This window comes from Vicugna pacos, chromosome 17, assembly GCF_048564905.1.
Source record: "Vicugna pacos chromosome 17, VicPac4, whole genome shotgun sequence".
Classification (NCBI taxonomy): domain Eukaryota; kingdom Metazoa; phylum Chordata; class Mammalia; order Artiodactyla; family Camelidae; genus Vicugna; species Vicugna pacos.
The window spans coordinates 4,224,916-4,252,644 of NC_133003.1; the positions used below are offsets into that span (position 1 = coordinate 4,224,916).

Genomic DNA, 27,729 nt, shown 5'->3' on the forward strand with positions numbered 1-27,729 from the left:
CTTCCCGAACCTCGGATCCAGGTAAGTTCTCAGCAGGTGGAAGACAGTTTGTCCCAAGGCAGGAGGGCCGTTTTCCTCCCGCGCTGGTGCTGGATATACGTAGGCACTTGAGATGGTTTTGGATGTGTGGTTGGGTCATTGGGGGGTTGGGGAGAGGGATGGGGTGGGTAAGTTTCCCCATAGGCATCCACTCAGGTGCCTGACCTGAAGGCATCCATTTCCTGAAGGGGACGGGTAGAGGAGGTGCCGGACAGCCTGGGAGGTGTCCCAACCTTCTAGCCAGTCGGTGAGGGATCTCTCATGGAAGCCAGGCTTCCAGTGTGGCCCTGAGTTTGCCCCTCATTTTGCAAGGACCTGGGGACCGGCAAAGGTCACATCACCCCGGGTCAAGGCCTAGCCGAAGGCAGTGTTTTTGCCCGGAGCCTGTCAGACCAGGGATGCTGGCATGGGGGTTGCAAGGCGACTTGGAAGATCTTGGTCCTCATGAACCTGTCTCCCTTTCTCTCATCTTGCCTAGATATGTTTTCAAGAAATAATTTAAGAAGTATAGAATAGAAAGAGAATTTAAATGTAATCAAGAAAAGACCAAAAATATAAAACCACCAAAAAACATAACAAAACAAAACAAAACAAGACTGAGTATAAGGAACAACTTCTTTACCCTCAGAAAGTTCAGAGAGTGAGAACAAAATGATGGTTCTGTCATCACTGTGAGGGGCGTGCTCCCTGCTGGAAGCTCAGAAGTGAGAGCTTTGTAAAAGTTAACAGGCCTGTCAGGACTTGACTCCAGGCAAAAAGTGATTCCCTTCCCAATGCCCAGTCTTCTCTTAACAGCCGGCTGTACACTGGGAGAGTTCTGATTCACTGACAAGCAGTTTCCTTTTGTTTTGGCTGATTGGGTCATTTAATAAATATAATTTTGGTCAAAGAATGCATCTGTCAGCTTAGAGTTGAAGGGCCTACAGTTGCTGTTGAAAAAGACATTCATTTGCTAATTTCTATTCGTTCTTCCTAACTTCTAGCATAATAAATGCCATTTGTATGATCTAAGAGGTTTAAAAATTTTTGCTCCCTTTTTGGTCAATAGGTTTAACTGTACACATTTAAAAATATCTTCAAATAAATAATTTATCTTTTCTTACCAAGCTGTGACCTCTGAATACTAATCTTTTCTACACCATTTGATATGGTTCAAGCTTTTCAACCTAAAGTTTGGTATATTCCTAGGTATTGGTTCTGTCACAATGAAAATGTGTGACCCTAGGCCTGTGTACAAGTAAATATGTGGCCATTCCACATGTGAAAAAGAGATAAAAAAATAACTCTGCAGGTTCAAATGAAGCCAGAACAGAAACCAAATTTTTCCTTGCTTTAATCAACAGCATCACAGACTTACCATTACACATGTAAATTTTACGTGAATGTATTTGGTTGAAGGCCCAAACTGAAATTTTCATTTCTATATTCTCATCTGTTACTTTAAATTACAGTGTATTTGTAATTATTAATTTGGCTTAAAGACAAAGATTCACTAGCAGTTTTCAAAGGCATTAGTCCAAGGGAATTTGGATATATAATTTAGGTGTTAAACATACTCATTGTAAAAATAGAATGAATTCAGACTGAGATTTTCCCATCCTATTCAAAATGTTGTGTTTCAAGCACTGTAAATATATTGAACTAAATTCTATTTGATCATACTAAAAAAAATACTACTTGATCATCGTACATCAGTGTAAATATAGAATTTAGAGAGAAGTAAATAAGAAGCATAATTTCAGCTTTCAGATGACTTACATAGAATTAAAATGTTCTTAAAATAGCTAGAAGTATTCTGACTTCACAATAATTTCTTGATATTACACCAGTTATAAGAAGCCAATTAGAGAGATTTTAGCCCAACAAGAATCCAGAGAATTTTCATCTTAAATTGACCCTACACAGGAACGTGCACTGTTTTGGCATTCTGAGTTCTCTTTTCTAGAGACGTCTCAGTGAATAAAGAAGAAATTTATATGTTTATTATATAACTTATTTCATTTCAAGTTCTTAAACAACAAAATCTTAACACCAATGTAGGCAATGTTAGTTACAAGGGACTCAGAATAAAGAATATCACATCTCTTTCATTGACTGTGACTCTTGAAAGTGCTCTAAAAACACTATGAGCTTGATTAGCAGCAAAGCATTAGCCTAATGGAAACCTCCCTCCTCCCTTAAATATGTATATAAGTATACACATACTATAGGTCAGTATCCTCTATCAGTCCAACTTAAATCCAACAATTGTTCTCAGAGGCTGTGCAAGGTTGCAAATACTGTCTACGCTGTCGTAGATTTCAAGACCACTAGCACCCGAGTGCTTAAGAGAAAACCAGTCATTTCATTAAAGCAAACAAAAAGCTACAAAGTCATAAAATCTGAATTTCTTTTAAGAGCAGAATAATTGAGGGCTCAGTGAATCACCCAATATATTAACTTTTCTGGGTTCTATAATTTTATCTAAAACTATTTTTTATACATGGAAGGCTAAATGCCTTTACATAAATAGTTTCAGCAATTCTAAAAATATAAAATATTCCTTTGAAAAATAGGACAAGTTTTTTTTGTTTTGTTTTGAACTTGGAGAACAGTTCGGTGAGGAGTGGGTTTCCTTCTCACAGATGAACTTTGCAGCATCTTCCCCCAGGAGCACGCTGACAGCTCCATCATCCTGCATCTAACAAACCCCCAGGATGAGCCTCTAGGAAGGGACCGTACTGCCACTGAGGAAGGCTGGTCTTCTCTCTTCCACACTCCACTAGCAGCTCCCCATCCCTGGGCATCTTGCAGCAGTGCCTCACGTCCAGAACTTGAACGTGACTGGGAAAACCACATCAATTTCAAAATGCAGCATTTTCATCTGTTGGTTGGGTGATTCTTATTGCCCCAGGGATCGGAGTGATACCTGGAAGAGTCAGAAGTGGAAAGAGTTAGCCACAGCCTTAAATGTTTAAGTTCACACATTCAATTTCAAAAGCAGCAGCTCAGGTATATAAGCAAGGAAATCACATGGAATCAAAATGTGATTCTAAACAGGACAGAATGGAGAGATTGTCAGAAAGCTGCCTTTGCTGAAGTTCACTGCTAATACTGTGTTTCTCAAACTACAAACACAGTGGGAACTAATAACCTTTTAGAGTGGAAAAATCACCTCTCCAAAGTAGCCTGTATCTTAAATGCCTATTTCACATGTTCAACAGTTAACTTAAAGGAAAAGCAATGCAAGCTGATTCAATGTACTTTTTAAAAATCTCAACACATATTTCATTGTCACAAAATAAAGTGTTAATGCATACTCCTAAGTATACAAGGATGATATGCTGGTCATCTCTTCACTTACAAAACACGACGCTTTTACTCTCACAAACAACGCTGATCAAATTTAGGTGTGCCAGGCAATAACCTTCTGGTAAGGAAGTGAACTGTTATGTGTGTAACAGATGTAATTAATGAGACAAGCCTGCAAATCATCAGGAGTAGAGCCCTTCTGGGGCTGGCCCAGCTTGTTTGAACCCTGAGTCATTTTCTTACACAGCTGTCTTCAGTTCAACTCCATACTACCCCCTCTTCCCAAAGCCCTCATTCTGGCTAGGGTCCCCCACTGCTGTTTCTGCTTCTGCTACCATTTTCTTTAACTAATGCAGCATTTTGTGCCTGAGAAAGTCTCCCTCCTGACTGTGCAAGCCATCTTACCATTATTTAAACAGTTCTCGGTAACTTCCCCAAAGACAGCTAATAGCTAGATAATGGCCTTGTGCTGAGATTCAGTTTGTGAATCGCATCTCTCTATCCCTAGCTACACATAAACTCCATGATCTAAGCTGAAAATGTGCCATATCTTGGCTTAATGCTTTAGCTGTTGTCTGGATGCTTTGTACACGTGTGTCTAAGATTGAACGGACAGACTTAAATTGTAAACTTGAGTTATACAGGACTTGGCATGTAATTCTCTGTCCATGGTGATGAACCAAGACCATTGAATACTATTTTGCAGTGATGACAATGATGATTAAGAGGATGATGGGAACAGTAGCAGATCTGGATAAATACTGGTGGAGGAGTTAAAACAACGCTTCCTATTTCTAACCGTATTTCTTGGGCAGTTATTCTCAGTTTGTGTTCCAAGTAAAAGATGAAGATTCATTGGGGTGAACAAGGTCAGCAGACTTCTTTCCTACAGTGCACCTCAAAGTCCTTAATATATTAATACCTGTTTTCTTTCTCCAAAAATGGAAAAAGATACACTCAGAATTTCCCAAATATATTTGGTCACGGAACTTTATTTTTTAGGGAGCATCTAACAACATCTTTGAGGATATTGGCTATTTACAAAACTTATTACGGAAAATATACTCTACTGATTCTAAGTACTAATTATAAATACTTCTGTATGTCCTGTGATGTTTAGCATCCTCTATCATTTGACTATGGATAAATAATGACTGTCACAGCTGATCTGATTTGTATATGGAATTATGTGTGTTTTCAACTTGTGAAGTATTAGGTGTCTATGTGGAGCCTGATTTACTTCTTGGAAATTAATTGGGGACACCAGTAAACAAGTAATGGCTTTAAGCACTACCATGGGTTATTTTTACTAGTAAATCATGAAAACTCTCTCCTAGTGATATGTTCTATCATTGCTATTAGAAACTGAAGAGGGAATGTCACGGCCATTTGGCTCTTTAAATAGATTATTCATTTTAACTTGGAGCATTTTAAGAAAACTTCATGTCATAACCATCATATATTGCTTTAACTTGATCATGTAAATCATGTCATCATATTGTATTCACAATTCTGAATATAACTAAATAATTTCACCTTCATTATTAAGCATCATCTTGTCTATTTACCATAATAAGAAAATCTGCAATGTCTTTTAATACAGGAATATGTCTTGGAAAATAGAGTAGTATTTGATTTTTTAAAAACTAAATCATAATAGAATTGAAAGGATAACCATACATTTGAAAGTAAGACTGAAATTATTATTATTAAAAAAGGAAAAATTAAACCTCTTGTTAGAGCATCCCTAAGTTCCTTACACTGATACTTAGTTGATTCTCTGCAAAAATTTGAAGACAGTCAAAGCCCATGACCCTGAGTCTCTGAGAAAATGCAGATGCAACAGTGATAAGTATGATTTTTGCCCCACCACAAGCAAGGGCACTTGAAATAAGAAGTTGCCAAAAGTCAAGAACAGAGACATTCACACCATCCGTGGAAGGCTGGAAGTATTCAGATCAAAAGTAGAAAATGAACGATCCAAATCCCTCCAGGATGGTGGGACCAGAGTGATGATGGAGAGCATGATTTCTTTTAACAATATGCCTTCATTTATCTGAAGTTACATATCACAGCAGAACTAAACTTACAAAGGTAAAATTTTGGGAATACATTGTCATGCCAAAAGAACAAGCAGTTGAATACGCTTATGTGTGATTCATAAGAATAACTTGTTGAAACAGAAGAGAAAAAAAGTCTGGAGACTGAATTAATGTCTAAAAAAGAATCTAATTTCCATATAATGACCATAACAGGTTGTTCTTAAGACTTCTTTCTCTTTCCAAGGCTAAAAGTAATCTTTGGGAAAGACTTTGAGAATAATTTAAATAGCGGTCACCTGACAGCTACATCGGCTGGACAGAAAGGCTGTATCTCCAGGCACAAAAGGCCACTTTGGGAGAGAATTCTCTACAGGCCTCCTAAAGCAACTTTAGCTTTATAGGATGTGTAAGTGGTGGCTCACGGTCGATCTGATGATTCAGTTACCAGTGGGCTCCTTGACAAAGCCCAGAGAAATTCATTTATACTAGACACTGGCAGTGCCCATATCCCCTCATTCAAACCCCTTCAAAATATGCTGGACATAATTCCAACCGCCAGCATCTGCATTCCTTTTCCTGAGGATTTCACTGGCCTCTAAAATCTGCTTTGCCCACTCTTAGAGGAGGCCAGAAATGCCAAGGAAATAATGTCCCGAGAGGAAAAATGCCTCCAGCAAGGACTGATGGGAATCAGAGATCAGTATCCCAGGTACCTGAGCCCTGGAGCGCTGAGAGTCCCAATGGGGTCAAGTTCCAGCCACCAGAATGGTAACTTGCTTCATTGATTTCAATACCCTACCAGAGTTTTCTGCGATTGCCTCTCAAATAGATTAATGTAAAAGCAGCTTTTGGAAGGAAAGAGCCCTCTGCAGGAGGTCCCTTTGTCTGGTCACTAACCTTAAATCAGGCACCCCCATGCCCTGCTCAACCCCAGCCCTAGAGCACCTTTCAAATCTTTTGATCACACAATACCTTGTCTAACATGTTGTTTGCTTCCTAGATCAAAGAAGTAGAAATGGAGACTAAGGAACTAACAGATGACCAGATCTCTTTTCTAGCTTCCCCTTCAGTCATCCCATGAACAAACTATGTGAACAAGACGGCGTCTAAAGAAAAATCACAAGAAATCGACAAGTTTGCACATGCCGGGGGAAGAAATGACTCTGACCCCCATCTCCATGATTTAACTGAGGTCATTCCTTTTTCCCTTTAAATCATTCATGATCGAGCAGACTCTTTGGAGTTGTTTTTTGTACACACTAAGTCCACCAACTCCCCAGACTGCCAGCATTTGAATAAAAGGCCACTGTCCTTTCTACCAACATTTGTCACTCCTGAGTACTGATTTTTGAGCGGCGAGCTGCTGGACCTGAGTTTGGTAACAAATTTTGACGCCCAACTTGGAGCTGCACTATCTCAGCGGTCAGGGTCCCATGGACTTCCTTTTTGCAGCTTCTGGTGGTGGGAACACACAGGGTCGAGTGTGAAGGGCCAGCCGCCTGTGGCAAGCTGGCCAGAAGGGGGTTCTCAGGAAAGTCCCAGCAGTTGCTGGAAATGTTCATCCTGGGGATTCTGTCCATCTGTCCCCTGCCCAGCACTGGCTGCCAGTTTTCATTTAAGGTTGGTGGGGATGAATTCTAACTTCTAAACGGAACTTTAATATTTGAAAGCAAACACTGGATCTCACCTGTTAGAAGTAAAATTGTAATACCCACTTTTTTCTAGAACTTCTTTAATCACAGTCTAATATTGAAAAAGAAATCAGGTTAGTACTGAATTAAAAGCAACAAAATAGAATCATTCAGAGGCACTGCAGAAACCTCACCTGCATCTGTCCATACGTGATGCCCTCCTCCAGATCAAAGCTGGTGGGTTGACCTGAAATAGACAAATTATTGCAAGTCTGGCACATGGTTCATGTTTTCTCAGGTGGATTTTATTGGCAATCATAAGTGTGCAGTGAAAAAGTTCAGTTTCTTAATGATGAAGATGAGTACTTAGAAACACATTCCAAATTATCTTGGCTTTGCATACTCAGATGCTTCGTTTCTCTTTCTTTAATAGCTTTCCACTTTTGGGGTGGCCATCAAAAAATAATACTCAACATTTAAAGGCGTTGGATAAACTGGTCAATTAAGTTGTGTTTGTGTGTGTGTGTGCATGTGTGTGTGTGTGTGTGTGTATGTGTGTGTCTTATGAACAGGAAAGGAGTGACTCTAAACACAAAGTACCTGAAAGCCAAAGAAAAGGTTAAGAAACTCTCCCACATCGACAATTCAAAAAGAGTGGAAATGTATAAGCAAGGATAAATTCTTAGTGGAGGGAGGAATAGGCAGTGAATCACAACAAAGATCTGACCCATTCTCTTGGCTTCAGGGGGGAAATAAAATGCATTTAAAGCTAGAAGACAAGATTTCTTTGGCTGTTTAGTCTGAGTGTCAGCACTTAAGCTACTTTGGTGCCACCCAAAGCAGTGTTGACCACATTCCACTCAAATCAATCAACACGTGGAGGCCAGGAGCTCCCCTGACACTCAGGAGAGAGAATAGAATGGGTTGAAGGTTGAGGGGAGGCATGAGGATGTGAATCCTGGCAGCATGTTTATTAAGTCTGGCTTAAAGCCCAAAGTGCTACATGGTTCTGCTGTCTTCCCTTTTGCCCAGCCTGCTGTGACAAGGGACACACCCATTCTGCACTGGGGTGGTGTGTCCAGCTTCTGGAAAAGCCTGTCAAGTCCCTCTTTGACCACTGAGAGATTTCAACCGGATCTTTTCCCTCAACGGAGCTGCTGCTGTCAGAAGTCTGGCCTGTGACTGACTGAACTGCCCTAGGGGATACTTTTAAAAGCAAGTGACTTTTTCCATTGTGAGTCTGTTTCTGTTTTGTAAATAAGTTCAGCTGTCTTGTTTTCTTTTTAGATTCCACATACAGTTGATGTCATGTTATATTGGTCTTTCTCTCTCTGACTTACTTCACTTAGTATGACAATCTCTAGTTCCATCAATGATGCTACAAATGGCATAATTTTAAAATCTTTTTATGGCTGAGTAGTATTCCATTGTGTATATATGCCACATTATATTAAGTGAAGTCAGTCAGAGAATGATGAGTGTTGTATGATACCACTTATATGTGGAATCTAAAAAATTATACAAATACTTACAAAACAGAAACAGACTCACAGACACAGAAAACAAACTTATGTTTACTGAAGTGGAAAGGCTGGGGGGAGGGATAAATTAGGAGTATGGGATTAACAGATACACACTACTGTATATAAAATAAACAACAAGGATTTAACGTACAACATTGGGAACTATAGTCAATATCTTGTAAACATATAAAAGGGAAAGGATCTGAAAAGGAATATATAATATATATTCAGATATATATATACATATATATCTGAATCACTTTGCTGTACACCTGAAACTAACAAATTATTGCAAATCAATGGTACTTCACTAAAAAAATAAGAAAGCAAATGACTTTAGACAACAGTTTATCTGGATCTTATACATTTCTCAGGGGCTATTTTAAATGAAATTCTGCCTACACAGGTTAGCTTTATCCCTGGAATCCAAGTCGTAGGGAAATTCTGATAATTATTACCTGAAATGATTTGCCTAAGGTAGGCACTAACAAAAGCACAGCAGCAATGAGCGATGTTCTTGGCTGAGGAAATGGCAGGTTTTCATTAAACCTTAAAAGTTTCACAACTGTTTATGCCCCACTAAGGGACCTAACTGTACTTTACAGGGATTCAAAAATTATGCAGGAATTCTACAACCTCAGAGTAGCCTGAAGATCTCTTCTGAGAGTCACACTTAACAAGGAGAGTTACATTACACTCAGCCTGTAGGCATACTGGCTAAGCATTTGTTATGTATTTACACTCATCCTTGCAATAATCCTTAAATGCACGTAACATTTTTATCCCCATGTTACCGGCAAGGAAACTGGGGTTCAGCGACGTCAAATAGTTTGCTCAAGGTCAGCTACTCAGTGACTCAGTGTGCACCTTTGATCCCTAAGTTACATTGCCTCCCTATGTGAAGTTTTTCCGGAAAAAAAAAATTAAGTATTTTTGATGTGATGCTTCAGGTAAGTTTCAAATTTTCTGTTTTATTCAAACACTTGATTTATGCTTTTATCTCCCAGGATGCTTTTGGGGATTTGATTCCCCGTCATCACCTAAGAAGAAATAAAAGGAAATACAATTTTACCACATGGATTCTCTTTGCTTCTGGTATTAATTAATCATCAAGGAAGCTCTCCCAAGTTGGTAAAGTAAATCTCAGGGAATAGCCAGATTCCTACTGCACGTCCATCTCAACTACCATCATAGATAATAAATACAAGACCTATTTTCATTTAAAATTGAAGATAATCTTTTGAGGAGCTCTGCTGATCCAAACAATCTGTTTCTTGTTTCTTTTTTTAAATAACTTATAGTCAGTTTTCAATCTTGTGTCAGTTTCTGTTGTACAGCACAATTCTTCAGTCATACATGAATATACATATATTCATTTTCACATTGTTATTCACCATAAGCTACCACAAGATCTTGAATATATTTCCGTGTGTTATATACAATGGAATACTACTCAGCCATAAAAATGACAACATAATGCCACTTGCAACAACATGGATGTTAATAGAGAATGTCATTCTAAGTGAAGTAAGCCAGAAAGAGAAAGAAAAATACCAAACAATCTGTTTCTTCATGAAAGCCAGATTCCTATGTTGAAGACCATTACCTGTTGAGTTATTTGGGGACAGGCTGTGTTCCCTTGATGAATGATGCAATAAATGGTAATCTGCTGTGAAAAAGTTGGGCTCAATTGTTTCTGGAGATCCCTGAGATAACTGAAACAGAAAAAGTAAAATTGCACCTTATTTCACATTCAGAGTCAAGTGACATGAGACCTCAGTGCGTGTCTCTGCAAGAGGGACTGGGGCTCTTCGGCTGTCAATCCCTCTGACACAGATAAAGACCCATCTTCTTCCTTTCAAAAGGACTTTTAAGAGGGGAGGGCATAGCTCAAGTGGTAGAGGGCATGCTTAGCATGCATGAGGTCCTGGGTTCAAGCCCTGGTACATCCTCTAAGAATAAGCAAATAAATAAATGAAACTACCTCCCACAACCACCCTCCCCACCATCCAGAAAAAAAGGACTTATAAATTCGAGGCAGGCAAATTACAGTGAAAGCAAGCAGACAGTTCCCTTGTCAGGTGAAACACACACACACACACATCCTACACTTTACAGTCTTATGAGAACAAACTTAAAATGGACAGAAAAATAATGGCTTGGGGTCTGCAATGCCAAAATGTTATTTTTATCAGATGTGGGAGGAATAAACTCCAATTATTCAACAGAATATTATGTATAGAGCAAATCTATACTTTTTCATGTATCTGCTTTGAAAATGCCTTTTGTCCGGCCAAGGCAAACAACTTTTTTAATACATCTTTCTCAATCACCATTAATTAATTTAAATCTCCACACATTAATTCTCAACACTGCAAAAGAAAGAGCAATTCACTAAGTGCCAGAATTTATTAAAGTTCCAATCATTTAATTCCCTTCTATAAAGCTGAAATTTTTAAATGAAATTTGCAAATTCCTTTCAACTTTCATTTTAACCAGCACTTGGGGTGGCCAAGTTTTGTGCCTGTGTAATACAATATGCTTTAAAAATGTCAATTCATATTAATAAACCAGAAACAAAAGGAACAACGTAGACTATGCCACAGTAGTTACCTTGGATTCATAGCCTCTGTCCATTAAATATGGAATTTTGAAATGAGGTGCTGAGATCAAACTTGCACAGAGAAGGATGCTAAAGCTATGAAGACCAATGTGGTTTTTATAAATTATTTTTTAAAATAACTTTATTGAGGTATAATTTCTGTAGAGTAAACTGCACATGTTTCAGATGTACAATTTGATGAAATTTGATAGACAGATACACCAAGGAAACCGTCACCACATAACATTTCCATCACTCACTGAAAAGGGCAAACTTCCAACTCCCAATTTATCCCTTCTCACCCCCTTTACCAGCGTGGTTTTCAGAAGCTCTGCAGAAGGGACACTGGAGTTGAACTCCAAAGGCTGGATTTCGGAGGACACAAGGAAGCCACGTGGACATTCCAGGTGAGAGGAATTCGAGGGCAGAGGCTGGGCGTTGCATATTAGGGCCAGAGTGATACAGGGTTAGGACATTAACCCAATGTTCTGGAGGCATGCGGATTTACGCTGAAGAGAGGAAGGCAAGTGCTGTTCATTCATTAAGGGAGTATTTTTTAAACCAACTCTTTTGTTCCATGCACAGACCCAGCAACGAAAACAACCAATGGTGGCCAAAAACCGTATTTTGAAGCTGACTGCCTAATTAGGGAAAAATGTCTCTATGAAATACCCGCATGGATATATGTAAAATTGCAACTGAGCTGAATGAACTGAAGGCCAGGGCAGTGGTTCTAGGAGGTCACAGGTAGACCTAACTGAGACAGGGAAGGCTTTTCTGAAATAATGCTTCTGCTGAGAGACACAATAATGAGCAAGATTTAGTAAAGGATGGAGTGGGCAGAACATCATAGGCAGAGGATAGAGCATGTGCAGGCTGGGGAGGAAGCAGCATGGTAGGTGGGCCCTGTGGCCAGTGAGGAGTCAGCAAAGGGTGAGAGCAGTACAAGGTGAGGGTGGGGAGAGGGGTCCAGGCTTGGACCAAACAGGACATGAACATCGTGGTGAGAATTTGGCATTTTATACTCAGACACATGAACAGTGTTTGTGTGTGTGTGTGTGTCTCTGTGTGTGTGCATGTGTGTGTGTGAGATAGAGAGAGAGGGAGAGAGGGAGAGAGAGAGAGAGAGAGAGAGATACAGAGAAAGACATGACCACATTCTGTATTAAAAGGGTCACTCTGGATGCAATATAATCACAACAGTCAGAATGGGGCTGGGGTCATTGGGTGAATGCAGACAGATCATGAGGAGGCACCTGCAGAGAGCAGAGGCCAAGGCAGCAAGAGACGGAGTCAGATGGGGAGGTAGGAAACTGGAAGCAAGTGATTAAAAACACTGCCAACGTCTGGCAAAACCAACTGGAGAAGACATCCAGATGGCCGACGAGCACATGAAAAGATACTCAGCATCACCAATTGTTAGAGAAATGCAAATCAAAACTACGAAAAGGTATCACCTCACACTGTACAGAATGGCCATTGTTCAAAAGTCCACAGATGACAAATGCTGGAGAGACTGTGGAGAAAAGGGAATGCTCCCTCACTGAGGATGGAAATGTGGTTTGGTGCAGCCACTGTGGAAAACAGTATGTAGATTCCTCACAAGACTAGGAAAAGACCTAACATATGATGCATTAATCCCACACCTGGGCATATATCTGGTGGAAGATAGAATTCAAAAATACACATGCACCCCAATTTTCACTGGAGCACTGTTTACAATACCCAAGACATGGAAACAACACGAATGTCCATCGAGAAAAGACTGGATAAAGAAGCTGTGGTATATTTATATAACAGAATACTATGCAGCCATAAAAAAGAAAATAATGCCATTTGCAGCAACATAGATGAACCTGGAGAATGTCATTCTAAGTGAAGCCAGAAAGAGAAAGAAAAATATTGTATGATATCACTTATATGTAGAATCTAAAAAAAAAATCACATGAATGAACTTATCTACAAAACAGAAACAGACTCACAGACATAGAGAACAAACTTACAATTACCAGGGCTTAAAGGGAGTGGGAAGGGATAAATTCTGATTTTGAAAATTGCACCTCTTGGGGAGTCCTGGAAATGTTAGCTATCATGAGAGTGGCAGTTGTTTCATGGGTGTAGATATCTATCAAAATTCATCAAAATATACATCTGAAATATGTGTAGTTTACTCTATAGGAACATACCACAATAAAAATTGTTTAAAAAATAAAAGTAAATCAACATGAGAAGGTTGCCAAGACTTCAGACTAGGTGGTGACCAGAAGGAAGGAATGGCTACTGAAGATCAAATATACTTAATTAATAACAGTAGAACCTACGGCCACTTGTTGGTGCTTACTGAATTCTAGATAGATTTGATGTTCTATTTGTTTTTTTATAACTATCCTGTAAGGAAGGCATTATGTCCACTTTACAGATGAGCAATCTGGGATGTAAAGTAATTCGCTACTAAGTGGCAGGACTTGGGCTATAATATCAAAGGCCAAGCAAAACCACCTGCATGATGAAGACCCCTAGGTGTTAATGAGGTAGGAGTTGCAAGAGATAAAGTGGAACAGCTGGAGGTGACTGCATGGTTTGAAGACCGAGCAGAAGGAAAATGGATGATTCCAGTGATATCTGACACAAAGAAAGGAGGAAGATGTTGAATTCAAGCCTGGACATACCAGATGGCAAGTAAATCTTGGCCTAGCTGTGGAAATCTGGGTTATACAATAGAAGCTTTCTAAGCAGTGGGCTCTCTGGCCAGCTGAGGCCATGAGGTGGGTCAGCAGTCCCAGACCAGCACCGTGGGGCCCTCTCTTGGCTCATGAATATTGAGCTGAGGGGCACCTCCCATCTTCAGCATTATGCTCTGCTTGGAAGAACGTGTATGATCCTCCTTCTGAACTGATAAAAAAGGGCTCTTCTGCTCTGAACAAACACCTACAGTTCCAAAGGGCAAATGGTTGTGTGTACTATTGAACTAAACAAGTCACTATTAAAGAGAAAAAGCTCTATCACTGTCACTGATCTCCCCTTCCCCAAACACACTGATGTTGAGCAAATATTGAACAATTTTACCCCCTTATTGGTCAACTGAGAACACAGTTACTTTCTGGGCAAAAAACTAAATACAAGAAAACAGAGAGAAACTTCAAATATAATTCTCATTGAATTCCCCAAACTGTATCTTCTTCTCATATCATAAAATAAGGTTATCTTTGCTGTGGGACAACTACATAAATGACTTCGAAGCTAATCAACTGAGGGACTCGGAAGGAAAGTAAGCCAAAATGAATGAGATTAGATGTCAGAAGTGAGAAAACTTTCAGCACTTTTCTCATCACACTTCACTCGCCAGGCCTCTGATCTGTTTTTCTTTAGGTTTCCCTTGTCCTTTTTCACTGAAATATATAACATGTTAAGTCACAAAGTATTACCTTTTTTTATTTTTTCTAACCTACAGCTCCTTTCTATTAGGTTTTATTAGGCTTTTGAGGCCGCTTGTTTAACACAAACATCAGTATTTGCACTCACTATTTTCTAATACTTAAATCTTAGAGGCTGATCAGAGGTAGGTTCAGGCATTTATTTTACAGTAAATTTCACAGATGGTGCTACACATGCCCAAGAGGGAGTATGGGGTGCACGGCTGTCCCCCTTTAGTGATGTCAGCAGCCAAGAAAGGTCATGTCTAGACCCATCACTTCGTTTAAGGGGCTGCAAAATTACAATATTTTTACATCTTTGGTACTTATTAGCTGAAGGAATTCTGTAATGAGAGAATTTCATTTCATCAATTAAGTTACCCTAACAGAATTCATAAGGGAAAGACAGAATAAATGTTTGATTCCTTCCTTCTGTAAACAGTTTTTGAAATAAGGGGCTGGTCACTCACTGTCTTCCAAAGGTAACAAGTAAGGGATTTTCTTTTTTTTCCCACTATCATTAAACATTAGTTGGTGTCTTTGATCCACTGTGGATATCATTCTCTTCGATGCTCTAATTATCCCACAGAGAGCAGTGGGCTCCTGAGTCCTCTGAGACACCCCCAGGAGCCCTGGACAGCATCCCTGCCCTGCACCCTATGATGTTAAGATATTCCAGCCTAGTCTCATTCAGTTTCTGCTCTAGAGCTGCCAGTGGCTGTATTTCCAAAGCTGTGGGTGCAGAGGGACCACATTGCTGATTGCTTAGTTTCTAAAAAATTTTAGTGAAATTTTTGGAAATATGAATATTTTTTAAAAGATAAGATTTATTATGAATTCATGCTCATTCATACTGATCTTTCCAATTCTAATTTGAATTAATACCTTCTAAATTGTCTCTGCTGCTTTTCTATCCCATGCTGAAAATCCTGGTCTTCAGAGACACCTATCCAGTTACTCAGATGCATTATTTCTCCTGCAATTCTAGCCAAGTTTGAGCAGGCTGAACTGAAGATACCTCAGGTGAGTCAAAAATTAAAGAGTGTCATTTTTCAGAAAAGGGCACATCCATGTTTTGGCTCATCTGTATACCCCAGGTCTCAGGTGGTTCATAAGTAAGGCACAGTCATCCCATGAAAATACCTTCAGACTGCAGGCACGGAGTCACTGGATTTCAGGGGGAGCTTCAGAGGGGGAGGTGGAAACTGAGTGCACTTTGTGTATTGTTACTACTGCTTCCATGGCCATGGTGTGGGACGGCTGTGGCAGTCAAAGGCTAATGGGCCCCTCCTCTGTGATGGCACAGTGAATGAAGAAGCCATTTCTGAACAAAACCCGCTGCTAAAGATTACATCACAAAGGGGAAAAACAGGTCACAAATGCCTCATTTAGGATTCAGACTAGGGACAAAGTGGCTTCTTTCTGCTCATGGAGAAGTATACAAATGTATCAATACTTACATCTCAATAAAGAATAGAACCAGCATAGGCCATGTTAGACCAACCCAGAATATATTTGATACTCATCAATATTAACCATCAGGCAACTATCAGGCCCTGGTTATGACCCTGGGAAATGAAAGATGAACAAGACACATTCACCACCTTTGGAGAAACAGTAATGCGAGTCTGTTTGAATGATGAGCTACTTAAAACAACAATAAGAGTGAAAACTCATAGAGAAAGGGGAGATTAATTCTGGATGAGGAAACAAAGTTTCAGTGAAGGAGCTAGTTAATATGTCAATCAGAAGCTCTCTTTAGCTCACACGAGGCGAGGCCTGCCTCCATGATTGTAGGGTTTCATAAGGGCATAAACCACCATGGCTTAAAATATCAAGGGGGCAGAGCATCCTTCAGCAGCTAAATGAACCTGACTTTCAGACAGGTTGAAAGCAAAGATGATCCTGTATTCCTACAGCTGTCAAACAGGACAAAGGGACTTCTGTCACCAAGTTGTGATAATCAGAGATAAGCAAATTTCCTTCTGCCTGGTTGGTTTAAATTGCTGGTGAGTTAGTTTCCTTATTTAAGAATAGAAATATCTACCAGCACCCACAGTCTAGGAGACTGCAGAATATCGATTATGGAAAGAACCTTAGAAATGGTTCATTGCATCCTCATAGCTGGGAAAAATCATGGCCTCAGATGGTTAGCTGACTTGTTCCAAGTTGCAAAGCTCAACGTTCTTGAATATCCTAATAAAGTTTGTACTAGAACTCTCTAATGTGTGTGTGTGAGAAATTAAATTATATACATTTTATTAAATCTATACATATATACACACACACTTAGAGATATTTAATAACATTTTTAAGGAAAATATGCAATAATTTTGAAAGAAATTTCTATTACTCTTCTGAGACTGATGGCTTCAAAAATGAAGGTGAGAAAATTAGAGGCAAAGGCATAGCCTTGATTTACTATCTCAAGTGATGCTACAGTCTGAATCTTTGTGTCCCCCTCGAAGGTGTATGTTGAAACCTAATCCCTGAGGTGATGGTTTTTGGAAGTTGGCCCTTTGGGAGGTAAATTGGGCCAGAAGGATAAATTCCTTCTATAAGTGTTCCTATTTATAAAAATACCCATAAAAGGAGGCCTGGGAGAGCTCCCTTGCCTCCTCTCCCATGTAAGGACACAGCAAGAAGTCAGCAGTCTGCACCCCAGAAGCGGGTCCACGCCAGACCCAACCATGCTGGCACCCTGATCTTGGGCTTCCAGGTTCCAGAAATGTTAGCAATAAGTTTCTGCAGTTTCTAAACACATCATCTTATGGTATTTTTACTATAGCAGCCCAAATGGACTAAGACAACCATGGACAATGCCCTTTCATAGTGGGCAGAGCATAAATAGAGGACGAAAGCTCAGGAGGCAGACAAATTAATTCCTATGATGTGTTTTTGTTTGGTAGCCAAAGAAGAATTCCTGTATGTAGAGCACCATACATTTGAAATTCAGATTTCAAGTTGCAAGGGTTACTCTGCTGGCTGAAGAGGTTTTTCTTGAATCTCTCTATAACCCTTCTTTTCAAATTGTGCTGCAGAGCTGGAGGAAGCTGCATAAAATGAGAAAATCTTTATCAGCAAGTCATTAGCAATGCATATCTGACTCCCAGCAAGCATTACTGAGGGTCAGTCACAGTACTCCCTGCATGGGACTAAATAAGAATTAAAATTTTACCCTAACTAGCATGACTTAATGTTACACTTGTTCATTCTACAATCCAGAACAAATATATTACACTGTTCTCTTTCAAAATGCTAGTTCTACTTATGTTACTGTTCTTTCATTTTATTGATATTATTTTTCATAGAACAACTGAATTATATATTAGTTGCACATATGAATTGAATTAAGTTTGCAAATAACAGGCTTGACAAAGAAAGATACATTCCTTGAGATGCTGGAGTGCTTGTATCATTCCCAGAACCATGCTAAATGCTCTAACTTGGTCTTTGTCCTGAAGGACCTGATACTATGGACCAGAAGCCCATATCTCTATTAACACATCGTCAGAGGCCTGCTTGTGAGCAAGTCTGAATATGCAACTGATCAGAGAGTGAGATCACATGGCAGGGACTAATCTTATCAGGAAGAAAGACAAATGAACTCATATACATTAGGGCCCAGGCAGGATGACTTAAATTTGAAGAGTAAGTAGTAGGAAGACATAGGTAAGAGTGGGAAAGGAATGGAAAAGTTCTTGAAGACACCTTTTTCTCTAACAAATCCCTACTGTTACACAACACAAGTTGCCACCTCTCTAATTCAAACACAAAAGGGTGGTTCAACATACACAAATCAATCAATGTAATACATCAAATCAACAAGAGAAAGGTCAAAAACCACATGGTCATCTCAATAGATGCAGAAAAAGCATTTGATAAAATTCAACACCCATTTATGATAAAAACTCTCAGCAAAGTGGGTATAGGGGAACATATCTCAACATTATAAAAGCTATATATGACAAACCGACAGCCACCAGAATACTCAACAGTAAAGACCTCAAAAGCTTCCCAATAAAGTCTGGGACAAGACAAGGCTGACCAGTAAAACCACTCCTATTCAACATAGCCTTGGAAGTCCTAGCCACAGCAATCAGATGTGAGAGAGAAATAAAAGGGATCAAAATCGGAAAAAAAGTGGCAAAAGTGTCACTACATGCAGATGACATGATAATATAAATCGAAAAATCTAAAAGGTCCACACAAAAACTCCTAGAAATAAATGAAGAATTCAGCAAGGAAGCAGGTAAGAAGATTAATGTACAAAAATGAGTTACATTTCTTTACACTAATGATGAACCAAAAGGAAAAGAAAGTAAATAAACAATCCCCTTTAAAATAGCACCCAAAGTAATAAAACACCTTGTCACAAAACTAACCAAGGAGGTGAAAGACTTACACATGGAGAACAAGAAAACACTGATTAAGGAAATTAAAGAAGACTATTTTAAAATATTGATTCTTCCAATCCAGGAGCATGGGATGTCTTTCCATTTTTATAAAATAATCACACTGCCCAAAGCAATCTACAAATTTAATGCAATCCCTATCAAATTACCTAAGACTTAGTTCATAGAAGTATAACAGATCATCATCAACATTATACGGAACCATAGAAGACCAAGAATTTCCAAAACATTACTTAAGAAAAAGTAAGAGGATGGAGGAATCACCCTTCCAGATTTCAGACAATCCTATAGAGTTACAGGCATCAAAACAGCATGGTATTGGTACAAAATCACACATACGGACCAATGGAAAAGAATAAAGAGCTCAGAAATGAACCCACAAACTTTTGCTCAACTAATCTTCGACCAAATATGCAAGAATAGAAAATGGAAAAAAACAGTCTCTTCAGCAAATGTTTTTGGGAATACTGGACAGCAGCCTGTAAATCAGTGAAACTAAAACAGTCCCTCACACTATACACAGAAACAAATTCAAAATGGATCAAAGACTTAAACATAAGACAAGACACTATAAAACCCGTAGAAGAAAATATAGGCAAATTTATCTGACATACATCTCAAAACTCTTCTCCTACGGCACTCGACTCAAGCAACAGAAATGAAAGCAAGAATAAACAAATAGGACCTAAGGAAAGTTACAAGCTTCTGCACAGCAAAGGAAATCATAAGGAAAACGAAACAACAATGTACAGAACGGGAGAAAATTCTTGCAATTGAAACCAACAAAGGCTTGATCTCCAGAATATAGAAGCAACTCATATGAATTAATAAGAAAAAAAACAAGCAATCCAATCCAAAACTTGGCAAAAGACCTAAACAAGCAATTCTCCGAGGAAGACATACAAATGATCAATGATCATGAAAAAATGCTCAGTATCACTAGTTATCATATAAACGTGAATCAACATTACAATCAGTTATCACCTCACATCAGGCAGAAAGGCCATCATTCAAATGTCCACAAATGACAAATGCTGGAGAGGCTGTGGAGAAAAGGGAACCCTCCTACACTGGTTGTGGGATTGCAGTTTGGGCAGTCACTGTGGAAAACAGTATGGAGAATCCTCAAAAGACTAGGAATAGACTTACCGTATGACCCAGGAACCCCGCTCCTGGGCATATATCCTGAAGGAAACCCAATTCAGGATGACACCTGCAACCCAATGTTCATAGCAGCCTTATTTACAATAGCCAAGACATGGAAACAGCCTAAATGTCCATCAACAGATGACTGGATGAAGAACTGGTATATTTATACAATGGAATACTACTCAGCCTTTAAACCGACAACATCATGCCATTTCCAGCAACATGGATGCTCCTGGAGAATGTCATTCTAAGTGAAGTAAGCCAGAAAGAGAAATAAAAATACCATATGAGATCACTCATATGTGGAATCTAAACAAACAAACAAACAAACAAAACATATATACAAAATAGAAATACACTCACAGACACAGCATATAAACTTGTAGTTGCCAAGGGGGTGGGGGGTGGGAAAACATAGACTGGGATTTCAGAATTGTAGAATAGATAAACAAGATTCTATACTGTATAGCACGTGTAAATATATACAAGGTCTTATGGTAGCTCACAGAGAAAACCAATGTGACAATGAATATATGCATGTTCACGTATAACTGAATAATTATGCTCTACACACGAATTTGACAGGATATTGTGAAATGATTATGAATCAATAGAAAAAGGCTAAAAAAACAAAGACAGGATAAGGGAAATCCCACAATCTGAACATGACATAGAGAAGCAAGTGAAAACCAATGGAAGTCATGTATTTCAAACCTCAGATATTAAGAAGTATGCCATTCTATGAATCAAAGGGGCACCAGAGAGAAAAAAAAAAAGAGAGAAAAGGTTTGGAAAAGGGAAATGAAGGAATCAGACTAACATTTGCCAAACTGAAGAAAGAATCAGCTCTCCCAATACAGGAAACACAGTTGTATCCAAACAAGAGAAACATAAAGAGACCAACAACAAGACATGTTATCATGAAAAGGACCTCATTTCATGATAAAGAAATGATTCTAAGTGCACCAAAGTTAAAACAAGTCAATCACAAGAGAACCTCCATCAGGCTTTCAGCAGATTTCTCAACACAAACGTTGCAGGCCAAGAAGGGGGTTCACAGAAAGAGACAAATCCCTGAATGAGAAGAACGTGCAATCTAGCATAACCTATGCCACAAGACAACACTTTAGAATAACCGGAGAGATCAAAAGTTTCACAGACACGCAAACACTGGAAGAATCTTGCAAGAAGGAACTTACCCTGCAAGAAAGATTGAGAATTTTAGACCCTGATGAGAAAAGAAGCACGATGATCTAGAAATGAGAAAACAATCATTGGAAAGGCAATAACGGCAAGAATTTGCAAAAGAATAAACGTAAAGTTGTAAAACACAGCATCAAAATCATTAAGGATGGGAGAGGGAAGCCAGGATAAAGAGATTTGTTTCCATTCTTTTCAGGATGTGTTTGAGATTATATAATTATCTGCTTAAACACAACAGAGAGAGAAATGGGTTAATGTATCTGAGAATCAGGGTGACCACAGACCAAAAGCACACAATGGACTCCCAAAAACCAAAGAGAAACCAAGGTAATAAAAAAGGAAATATTCAAAAGGCATTTAAGGTGTATTTAAGACACAACGACCCAGTATCGCTGCTAGAAATATTCTTCATACATGTTAAAACAACAGATTATTACAAAAAAGATGCATGTATAAATGTTCAAAATGTGAAATCATACTAACAAAAAATGTAGTAACCCAAATGTCTATTATTATAAGAAGGAATAGATAGTTTCTGATACACTCTTACAGGCCATACATAAAGAATGAATGCATGGCATATTAAGCAATATGACCAGTATGAAGATCATATACATATAAAGAAGATGTTGCCCGCAAAAATAGGACTGAGAGAAAACGGACAGCCACTAACCTGTGAACTGGGATGGATTTCCTGTCTATGAAATTGAGATTTGCATATTTTTGAATTCCAATTCAATGGATTCATAGAATATGTGATCATCAATGTTTGTCTTCTTTCACTTAGAATGGTTTTCAAGTCCAGATATTCATTAACAAATGGTTACATGAACTGGAAGGAAATATTCAAAAAATTTTTCTTACACATTATATATTCTCTTCGTACTTATCTAGCAAACATGGTAAAACATTACCGCTATGCATTCCTAAAATTTTGAACATTCAAATTTGAATACATTTCTGAAATCAATTTGCTTGTAAGGGTAAAATAGGCTAAAATTCCAAAATTATTGCCAACACTAATTAAGGAAAACAGGGAGCAATCAAAATGGCTACAGCAACCAAAAGAGGATCTCAAGCTCCAATCTCAAGTCTGACTATTTGGGTGACTGTAAGTACTGGCTTCACCTCCAAACAGCTTCGCGTCTGAAAGACAGCTGTCACTGGCCCTTCCCTCTCTACAGGTGGCATTTCAGGTAACATGAGATAACATACCAAGCACAGTATCTGACATGCAGTGTTCACAAATGGTTTGCTTTCTTCATTCAACACAAGAGACACACTCCCATGAAGGCTGAGGTGGAAGGGAGCCTCCAAGTCCACAAGTCTCCGTCAGCTCAAAAGACGACAGGTGCTTGTTTCTACTTAAAACAACAAATCAATTACAACAAAGTCACCCTGATTCCACGGATGCTTCTTAGGGATCTGAAGCCAGCCTCGGGGGCCTGTACTTGCTTCTTCAGAAGTCCATCTGGGCTGCATACACACTGAGTGCTAAAGCCTGAGCAGGAAAAGCCCACAGTCATTGTGCTGTGACATCTAGATGCCAATCTGCTAGTAGGGAAGCTCAGTAGGGCATAAAGTGGGGCGGTGGTAGGGGGGGAGCGTCAACTGATGTCAAAAACCAAATGACTCTAAGAAATCAAGACAGAGATGCTCACTTACCCTTCCTGAACCGCGAACAGTACCACAGCAGAATCCATTTAGGAACTTCAGGTTTGAACCTTTCCACCCCAACACTGCTGCCACTTCACGTTTTGGAGAAAGCTTACGCAGCAGAGCACCACTGGCACCACGGAAGGTGCTGAATCAAAGCCGTCACCGGGAAACACAAGTGAGGGGCCAAAACGAGACGATGATCCCGGGTCTCTGCACACACGCGCCTGCCAACCTATTTCCTAACAATGACCGCAACCGCCTTGAACATCTGAAGGAATTGGCGGCTTCACTCGGGGTGGTCAAGGGAAGGCCGCGAGGGGTGCACCCTGGGGCGGGGGCTCAAGTTCCCGTCCTGGGGGTCACGAAGGGCCCCACTGGGGCGCGGCCCCCACGCCCTGAGCCCCTCCCCGACTCCCCGCGCTGAGCGAGGGCCGATCTGGACGCTGCGGGAGCAAAGCCCCAGCAAGAGCGGCCAGGCCCTGCCCCAGTTCCTGGCACGCAGAAGACGGGGCGGCTCGGCGGGGGTCGGGGTCTGCGCTGGAATCAGGGTCGAGGGTCCTACGCCAAGGCCGCGGCTGCGAACGCCTAGGTCGGGTGGGAAGCTGCGCGGGGGTGCACTGCCGGCACACGGGGTGCGGACAATCACGACATCATGCCTCAGGATCCTTCCCCGATGTACCAGAGGTTGCTTTACGGCGGCCCCACGTCGCACGCCTGCCCGCGGACCATGTCGGAGACAGTGTACCCCTCCGCCACCATCTCCGTCGCCTTCGCCGCCGCCGCCGCTGCCGCCACCACCGCAACCGCCGCTCCCGCCTCCATGGAAACCGACGCGGACGCCACCGGCGCCGCCAACGCTCTGGGCTGGCCCCTCCGCGGCCGCCGCTGGGCTCAAGCTGCGACTGCCAAAGGGACCGCGCCGCTGCCTGTGCAGCCGCCGCCGTTGGCAGGCTGAGGAGGGACAGCGGCGCTCAGAACAGCTCGGGGCCGCTGGGAACGACTGCCTCCTGCCTGCCGGCCTGATCAAGGGGCGGGCCGGCTGCCGGGGCAGGGGCGTGGCCGAGGAGGGCACGGGGGCGGGGCCGGGCTGCGTGCACGGGGAGTGGCTCCTTCGGCCAGGGGGCGGGGCTGCACTCTCAGGGGCAAGACACCTGTGTGAACTGGTATCCATTCTGATTTGCATTTTCCCCTAAGAGTTCTTCCTGACAAACTTGAGCAGTATTCACAAGAACAGCTCGCCCAACAGCGACAGCATTGGATGAGATGTCTGTGTTCCCCTGGAGTGGGTAGGAGCCTGTATCCAGGCTGATGGGTGTGGATGCTTCAGTCTCCCAACTTGGGAGCTGGCCTAGAGCCCACGGTGTCAGAGCAGGGGAACTGACCCGCTCATATAGTTCAGATGAGCCATCATTGAGGGACAGGAGCCCAGCAGGGAAGCAGACCACTGCTGTGTCCCAGAACTCCCCTCCCCCCCAATCTGGCTAACCTTCATCACAGCGTGTGCTGTCCCACCTCTCCAGTCTTTCCATCTCACCCCAAATCACATACTCTGATCTTTCTTGGACATTGCTTGGCTATTATCCCTGCTTCCCCCCTGGACATTGTGCATTTTCCAGTCTCGGAGTTCAGATTCCCAGGCAATAATAAAGGTTGGGTGAGTGGGTCATTGAGGGGTACGGGGTGAGGAATGTGGGCTTTTAAGATTCGCTATAGGATTTCACTCAGGTGCTTGACCTGAAGGCATCCATTTCCTGAAGGGGACAGGGCAGAGGAGGTGCCGGACAGCCTGTGAGGGGTCCGTACAGTCTAGCAAGTCACCGAGGGATCTCTCATGGAAGCAATGGTTCCAGTGGGGCCCTGACATTGCCCTTCATTTTGCAAGGACCAGCAAAGGTCACGTCACCCCGGGTCAAGGCCTAGCCGAAGGCAGTGTTTATGCCCGGAGCCTGTCAGAACAGGGGTGCTGGCATGGGGGTTGCAAGGCGACATGGAAGATCTTGCTTCTGATGTACCTGTCTCCCTTTCTCTCATCTTGCCTTGATATGGTTTCAACAAATAATTTAAAAAGTATACAAAAGAAAGAGACTTTAAATGCAATGAAGACCAAAAAAAAAAAAAAAACACCGAAAAACAAAACAAAACAAGACTGAGTGTAAGGAACAACTTCTTTGCTCTGAGACAGTTCAGACAGTGAGAACAAAATGATGGTTCTGGCTTCACTGTGAGGGGAGGGCTCCCTGCTGGAAGCTCAGAAGTGAGCGCTTCGGAAAAGTTAAGATGCCTGTCGGGACATGACTCCAGGCACATAATGCTTCACTTCCCAGTGCCCAGTCTTCTCTTAAAACCCGGCTGTTACACTGGGAGATTGCTGATTCACTGACTGGCAGTTTACTTTTATTTTGGATGATTGGGTAGTTTAATAAATATTATTTTGGTCAAAGAATGCATCTGTCAGCTTAGAGTTGATGGGCCTACAGTTGCTGTTGAAAAAGACATTCATTTGCTAATTTCTGTTAGTTCTTACTAACTTCTAGCATAATAAATGCCATTTGTATGGTCTAAAAGGGTTAAAAAATTTTTGCTCCATTTTTGGTTAATAGGGATAACTGTACACATTTAAAAATAACTTCAAATAAATAATTTCTCTTTTCTAACCAAGGTGTCACCTCTGAATACTATTCTTATCTACACCATTTGAGATGGTTCAAGCTTTTTACCCTAAAGCTTGGTTTATTCCTAGGTATTGGCTTCTGTCCCAATGAAAATGTGTGACCCTAGGCTTGTTTACATGTAAAGACGTGGCCATTCCACACGTGAAAAAGAGATAAAAATATAACTCTGCAGGTTCAAATGAAGCCGGAACAGAAACCAAATTTTTCCTGGCTTAAATCAACAGCATCACAGCCTTTTGATTTCACATGTACATTTTACGCGAATGTATTTGGTTGAAGGCCCAAACTGAAATTTTCATTTCTATATTCTCATCTGTTACTTTAAATTACAGTGTATTTGTAATTATTAATTTGGCTTAAAGACAAAGATTCACTGGCAGTTTTCAAAGGCATTAGTCCAAGGGAATTTGGATATATAATTTAGGTATTAAATATACTCATTGTAAAAATAGTATGAATTCACACTGAGATTTTCCCATCCTATACAAAATGTTGTATTTCAAGCACTGTAACTATATTGAACTAAATTCTATTTGATCATACTAAAAAAATACTACTTGATCATCGTACATCAGTGTAAATATAGAATTTAGTGAGAAGTAAATAAAAAGCATAATTTCAGCTTTCAGATGACTTACATAGAATTAAAATGTTCTTAAAATAGCTAGAAGTATTCCAATTTCACAATAATTTCTTGATATTACACCAGTTATAAGAAGCCAGTTAGAGAGATTTTAGCTCAACAAGAATCTAGAGAATTTTCATCATAAATTGTCCCTACACAGGAATGGGGCACTGTTTTGGCATTACGAATTCCCTTTTCTAGAGACGTCTCAATGAAGAAAGAAGAAATTTATATTTTTATTATATAACATATTTTCATTTCAAGTTCTTAAACAACAAAATCTTAACACCAATGTAGGCAATGTTAGTTACAACGGACTCAGAATAAAGAATATCCATCTCTTTTATAGACTGTGACTCTTGAAAGTGCTCTAAAAACACTATGAGTTTCATTAGCAGCAAAGCATTAGCCTAATGGAAACCTCCCTCCTCCCCTTACATGTGTATGTACGTATACACATACTATATTTCAGTATCTTCTATCGGTCCAACTTAAATCTGACAATTGTTCTCAGAGGCTGTGAAAGGTTGCAAATACTGTCTACGCTGTCGTAGAGTTCAAGACCACTAGCACCCGAGTGGTTAAGAGAAAACCAATCGTTTCATTAAAGCAAACAAAAAGCCACAAAATCATATAGTCTGAATTTCTTTTAAGAGCAGAAAAATGGAGGGCTCAGTGAATCACCCAATATACTAACTGTTCTGGGTCCTATAATTATATCTAAAACTGTTTTTTATACATGGAAGTCTAGATGCCTTTACATAAATAGTTTCAGCAATTCTAAAAATATAAAATATTCCTTTGAAAAATAGGACAAGTTTTGTTTTGTTTTGTTTTGAAGTTGGAGAACAGTTTGGTGAGGAGTGGGTTTCCTTCTCACAGATGAATTTTGCAGCATCCTTCCCCCAGGAGCACGCTGACAGCTCCGTCATCCTGCACCTAAAGCACCCCCAGGATGGGCCTCTAGGAAGGGGCCGTGCCGGCACCGAGGAAGGCTGGTCTTTTCTCTTCCACACTACTCTAGCAGCTCCCCATCCCTGGGCATCTTGCAGTAGTGCCTCATGTCCAGAACTTGAACTTGACTGGGAAAACCACATCCATTAAAATGCAGCATTTTCATCTGTTGGTTGGGTGATTCTTTTTGCCCCAGGGATAGGAGTGATATCTGGAAGAGTCAGAAGTAGAAAGAGTTAGCTACAGCCTCAAGTGTTTTAGTTCACACATTCAATTTCAAAAGCAGCAGCTCAGGTATATAAGCAAGCAAATCACATGGAATCAAAATGTGATTCTAAACAGGACAGAATGGGGAGATTGTCAGAAAGCTGCCTTTTGCTGAAGTTCACTTCTAATACTATCTTTCTCAAACTATAAAATCACTGGGAGATAATAACCTTTTAGAGTGGAAAAATCACCTCTCCAAAGTAGCCTGTATCTTAAATGCCTATTTCACATGTTCAACAGTTAA

The 27,729-nt window shown here is 40.4% G+C and overlaps 1 protein-coding gene across 1 annotated transcript in view; it reads right to left on the bottom strand.

Annotated features, from left to right (window-relative positions):
• Positions 1-2,095: 2,095 nt before the first annotated feature.
• Positions 2,096-27,729, bottom strand: part of LOC140686649 (serine/threonine-protein kinase Nek10-like) — a 257,489-nt gene continuing 231,855 nt past the window's right edge. The window contains exons 13-16 of the mRNA XM_072940852.1: positions 10,133-10,241; positions 7,198-7,250; positions 7,060-7,115; positions 2,096-2,947 (exon numbers count right to left, since the gene is read on the bottom strand). Of these exons, the coding sequence (XP_072796953.1) occupies positions 2,899-2,947; positions 7,060-7,115; positions 7,198-7,250; positions 10,133-10,241 (267 nt within the window). The 3' untranslated portion in view covers positions 2,096-2,898. The remainder of the gene's footprint in view (positions 2,948-7,059; positions 7,116-7,197; positions 7,251-10,132; positions 10,242-27,729) is intronic.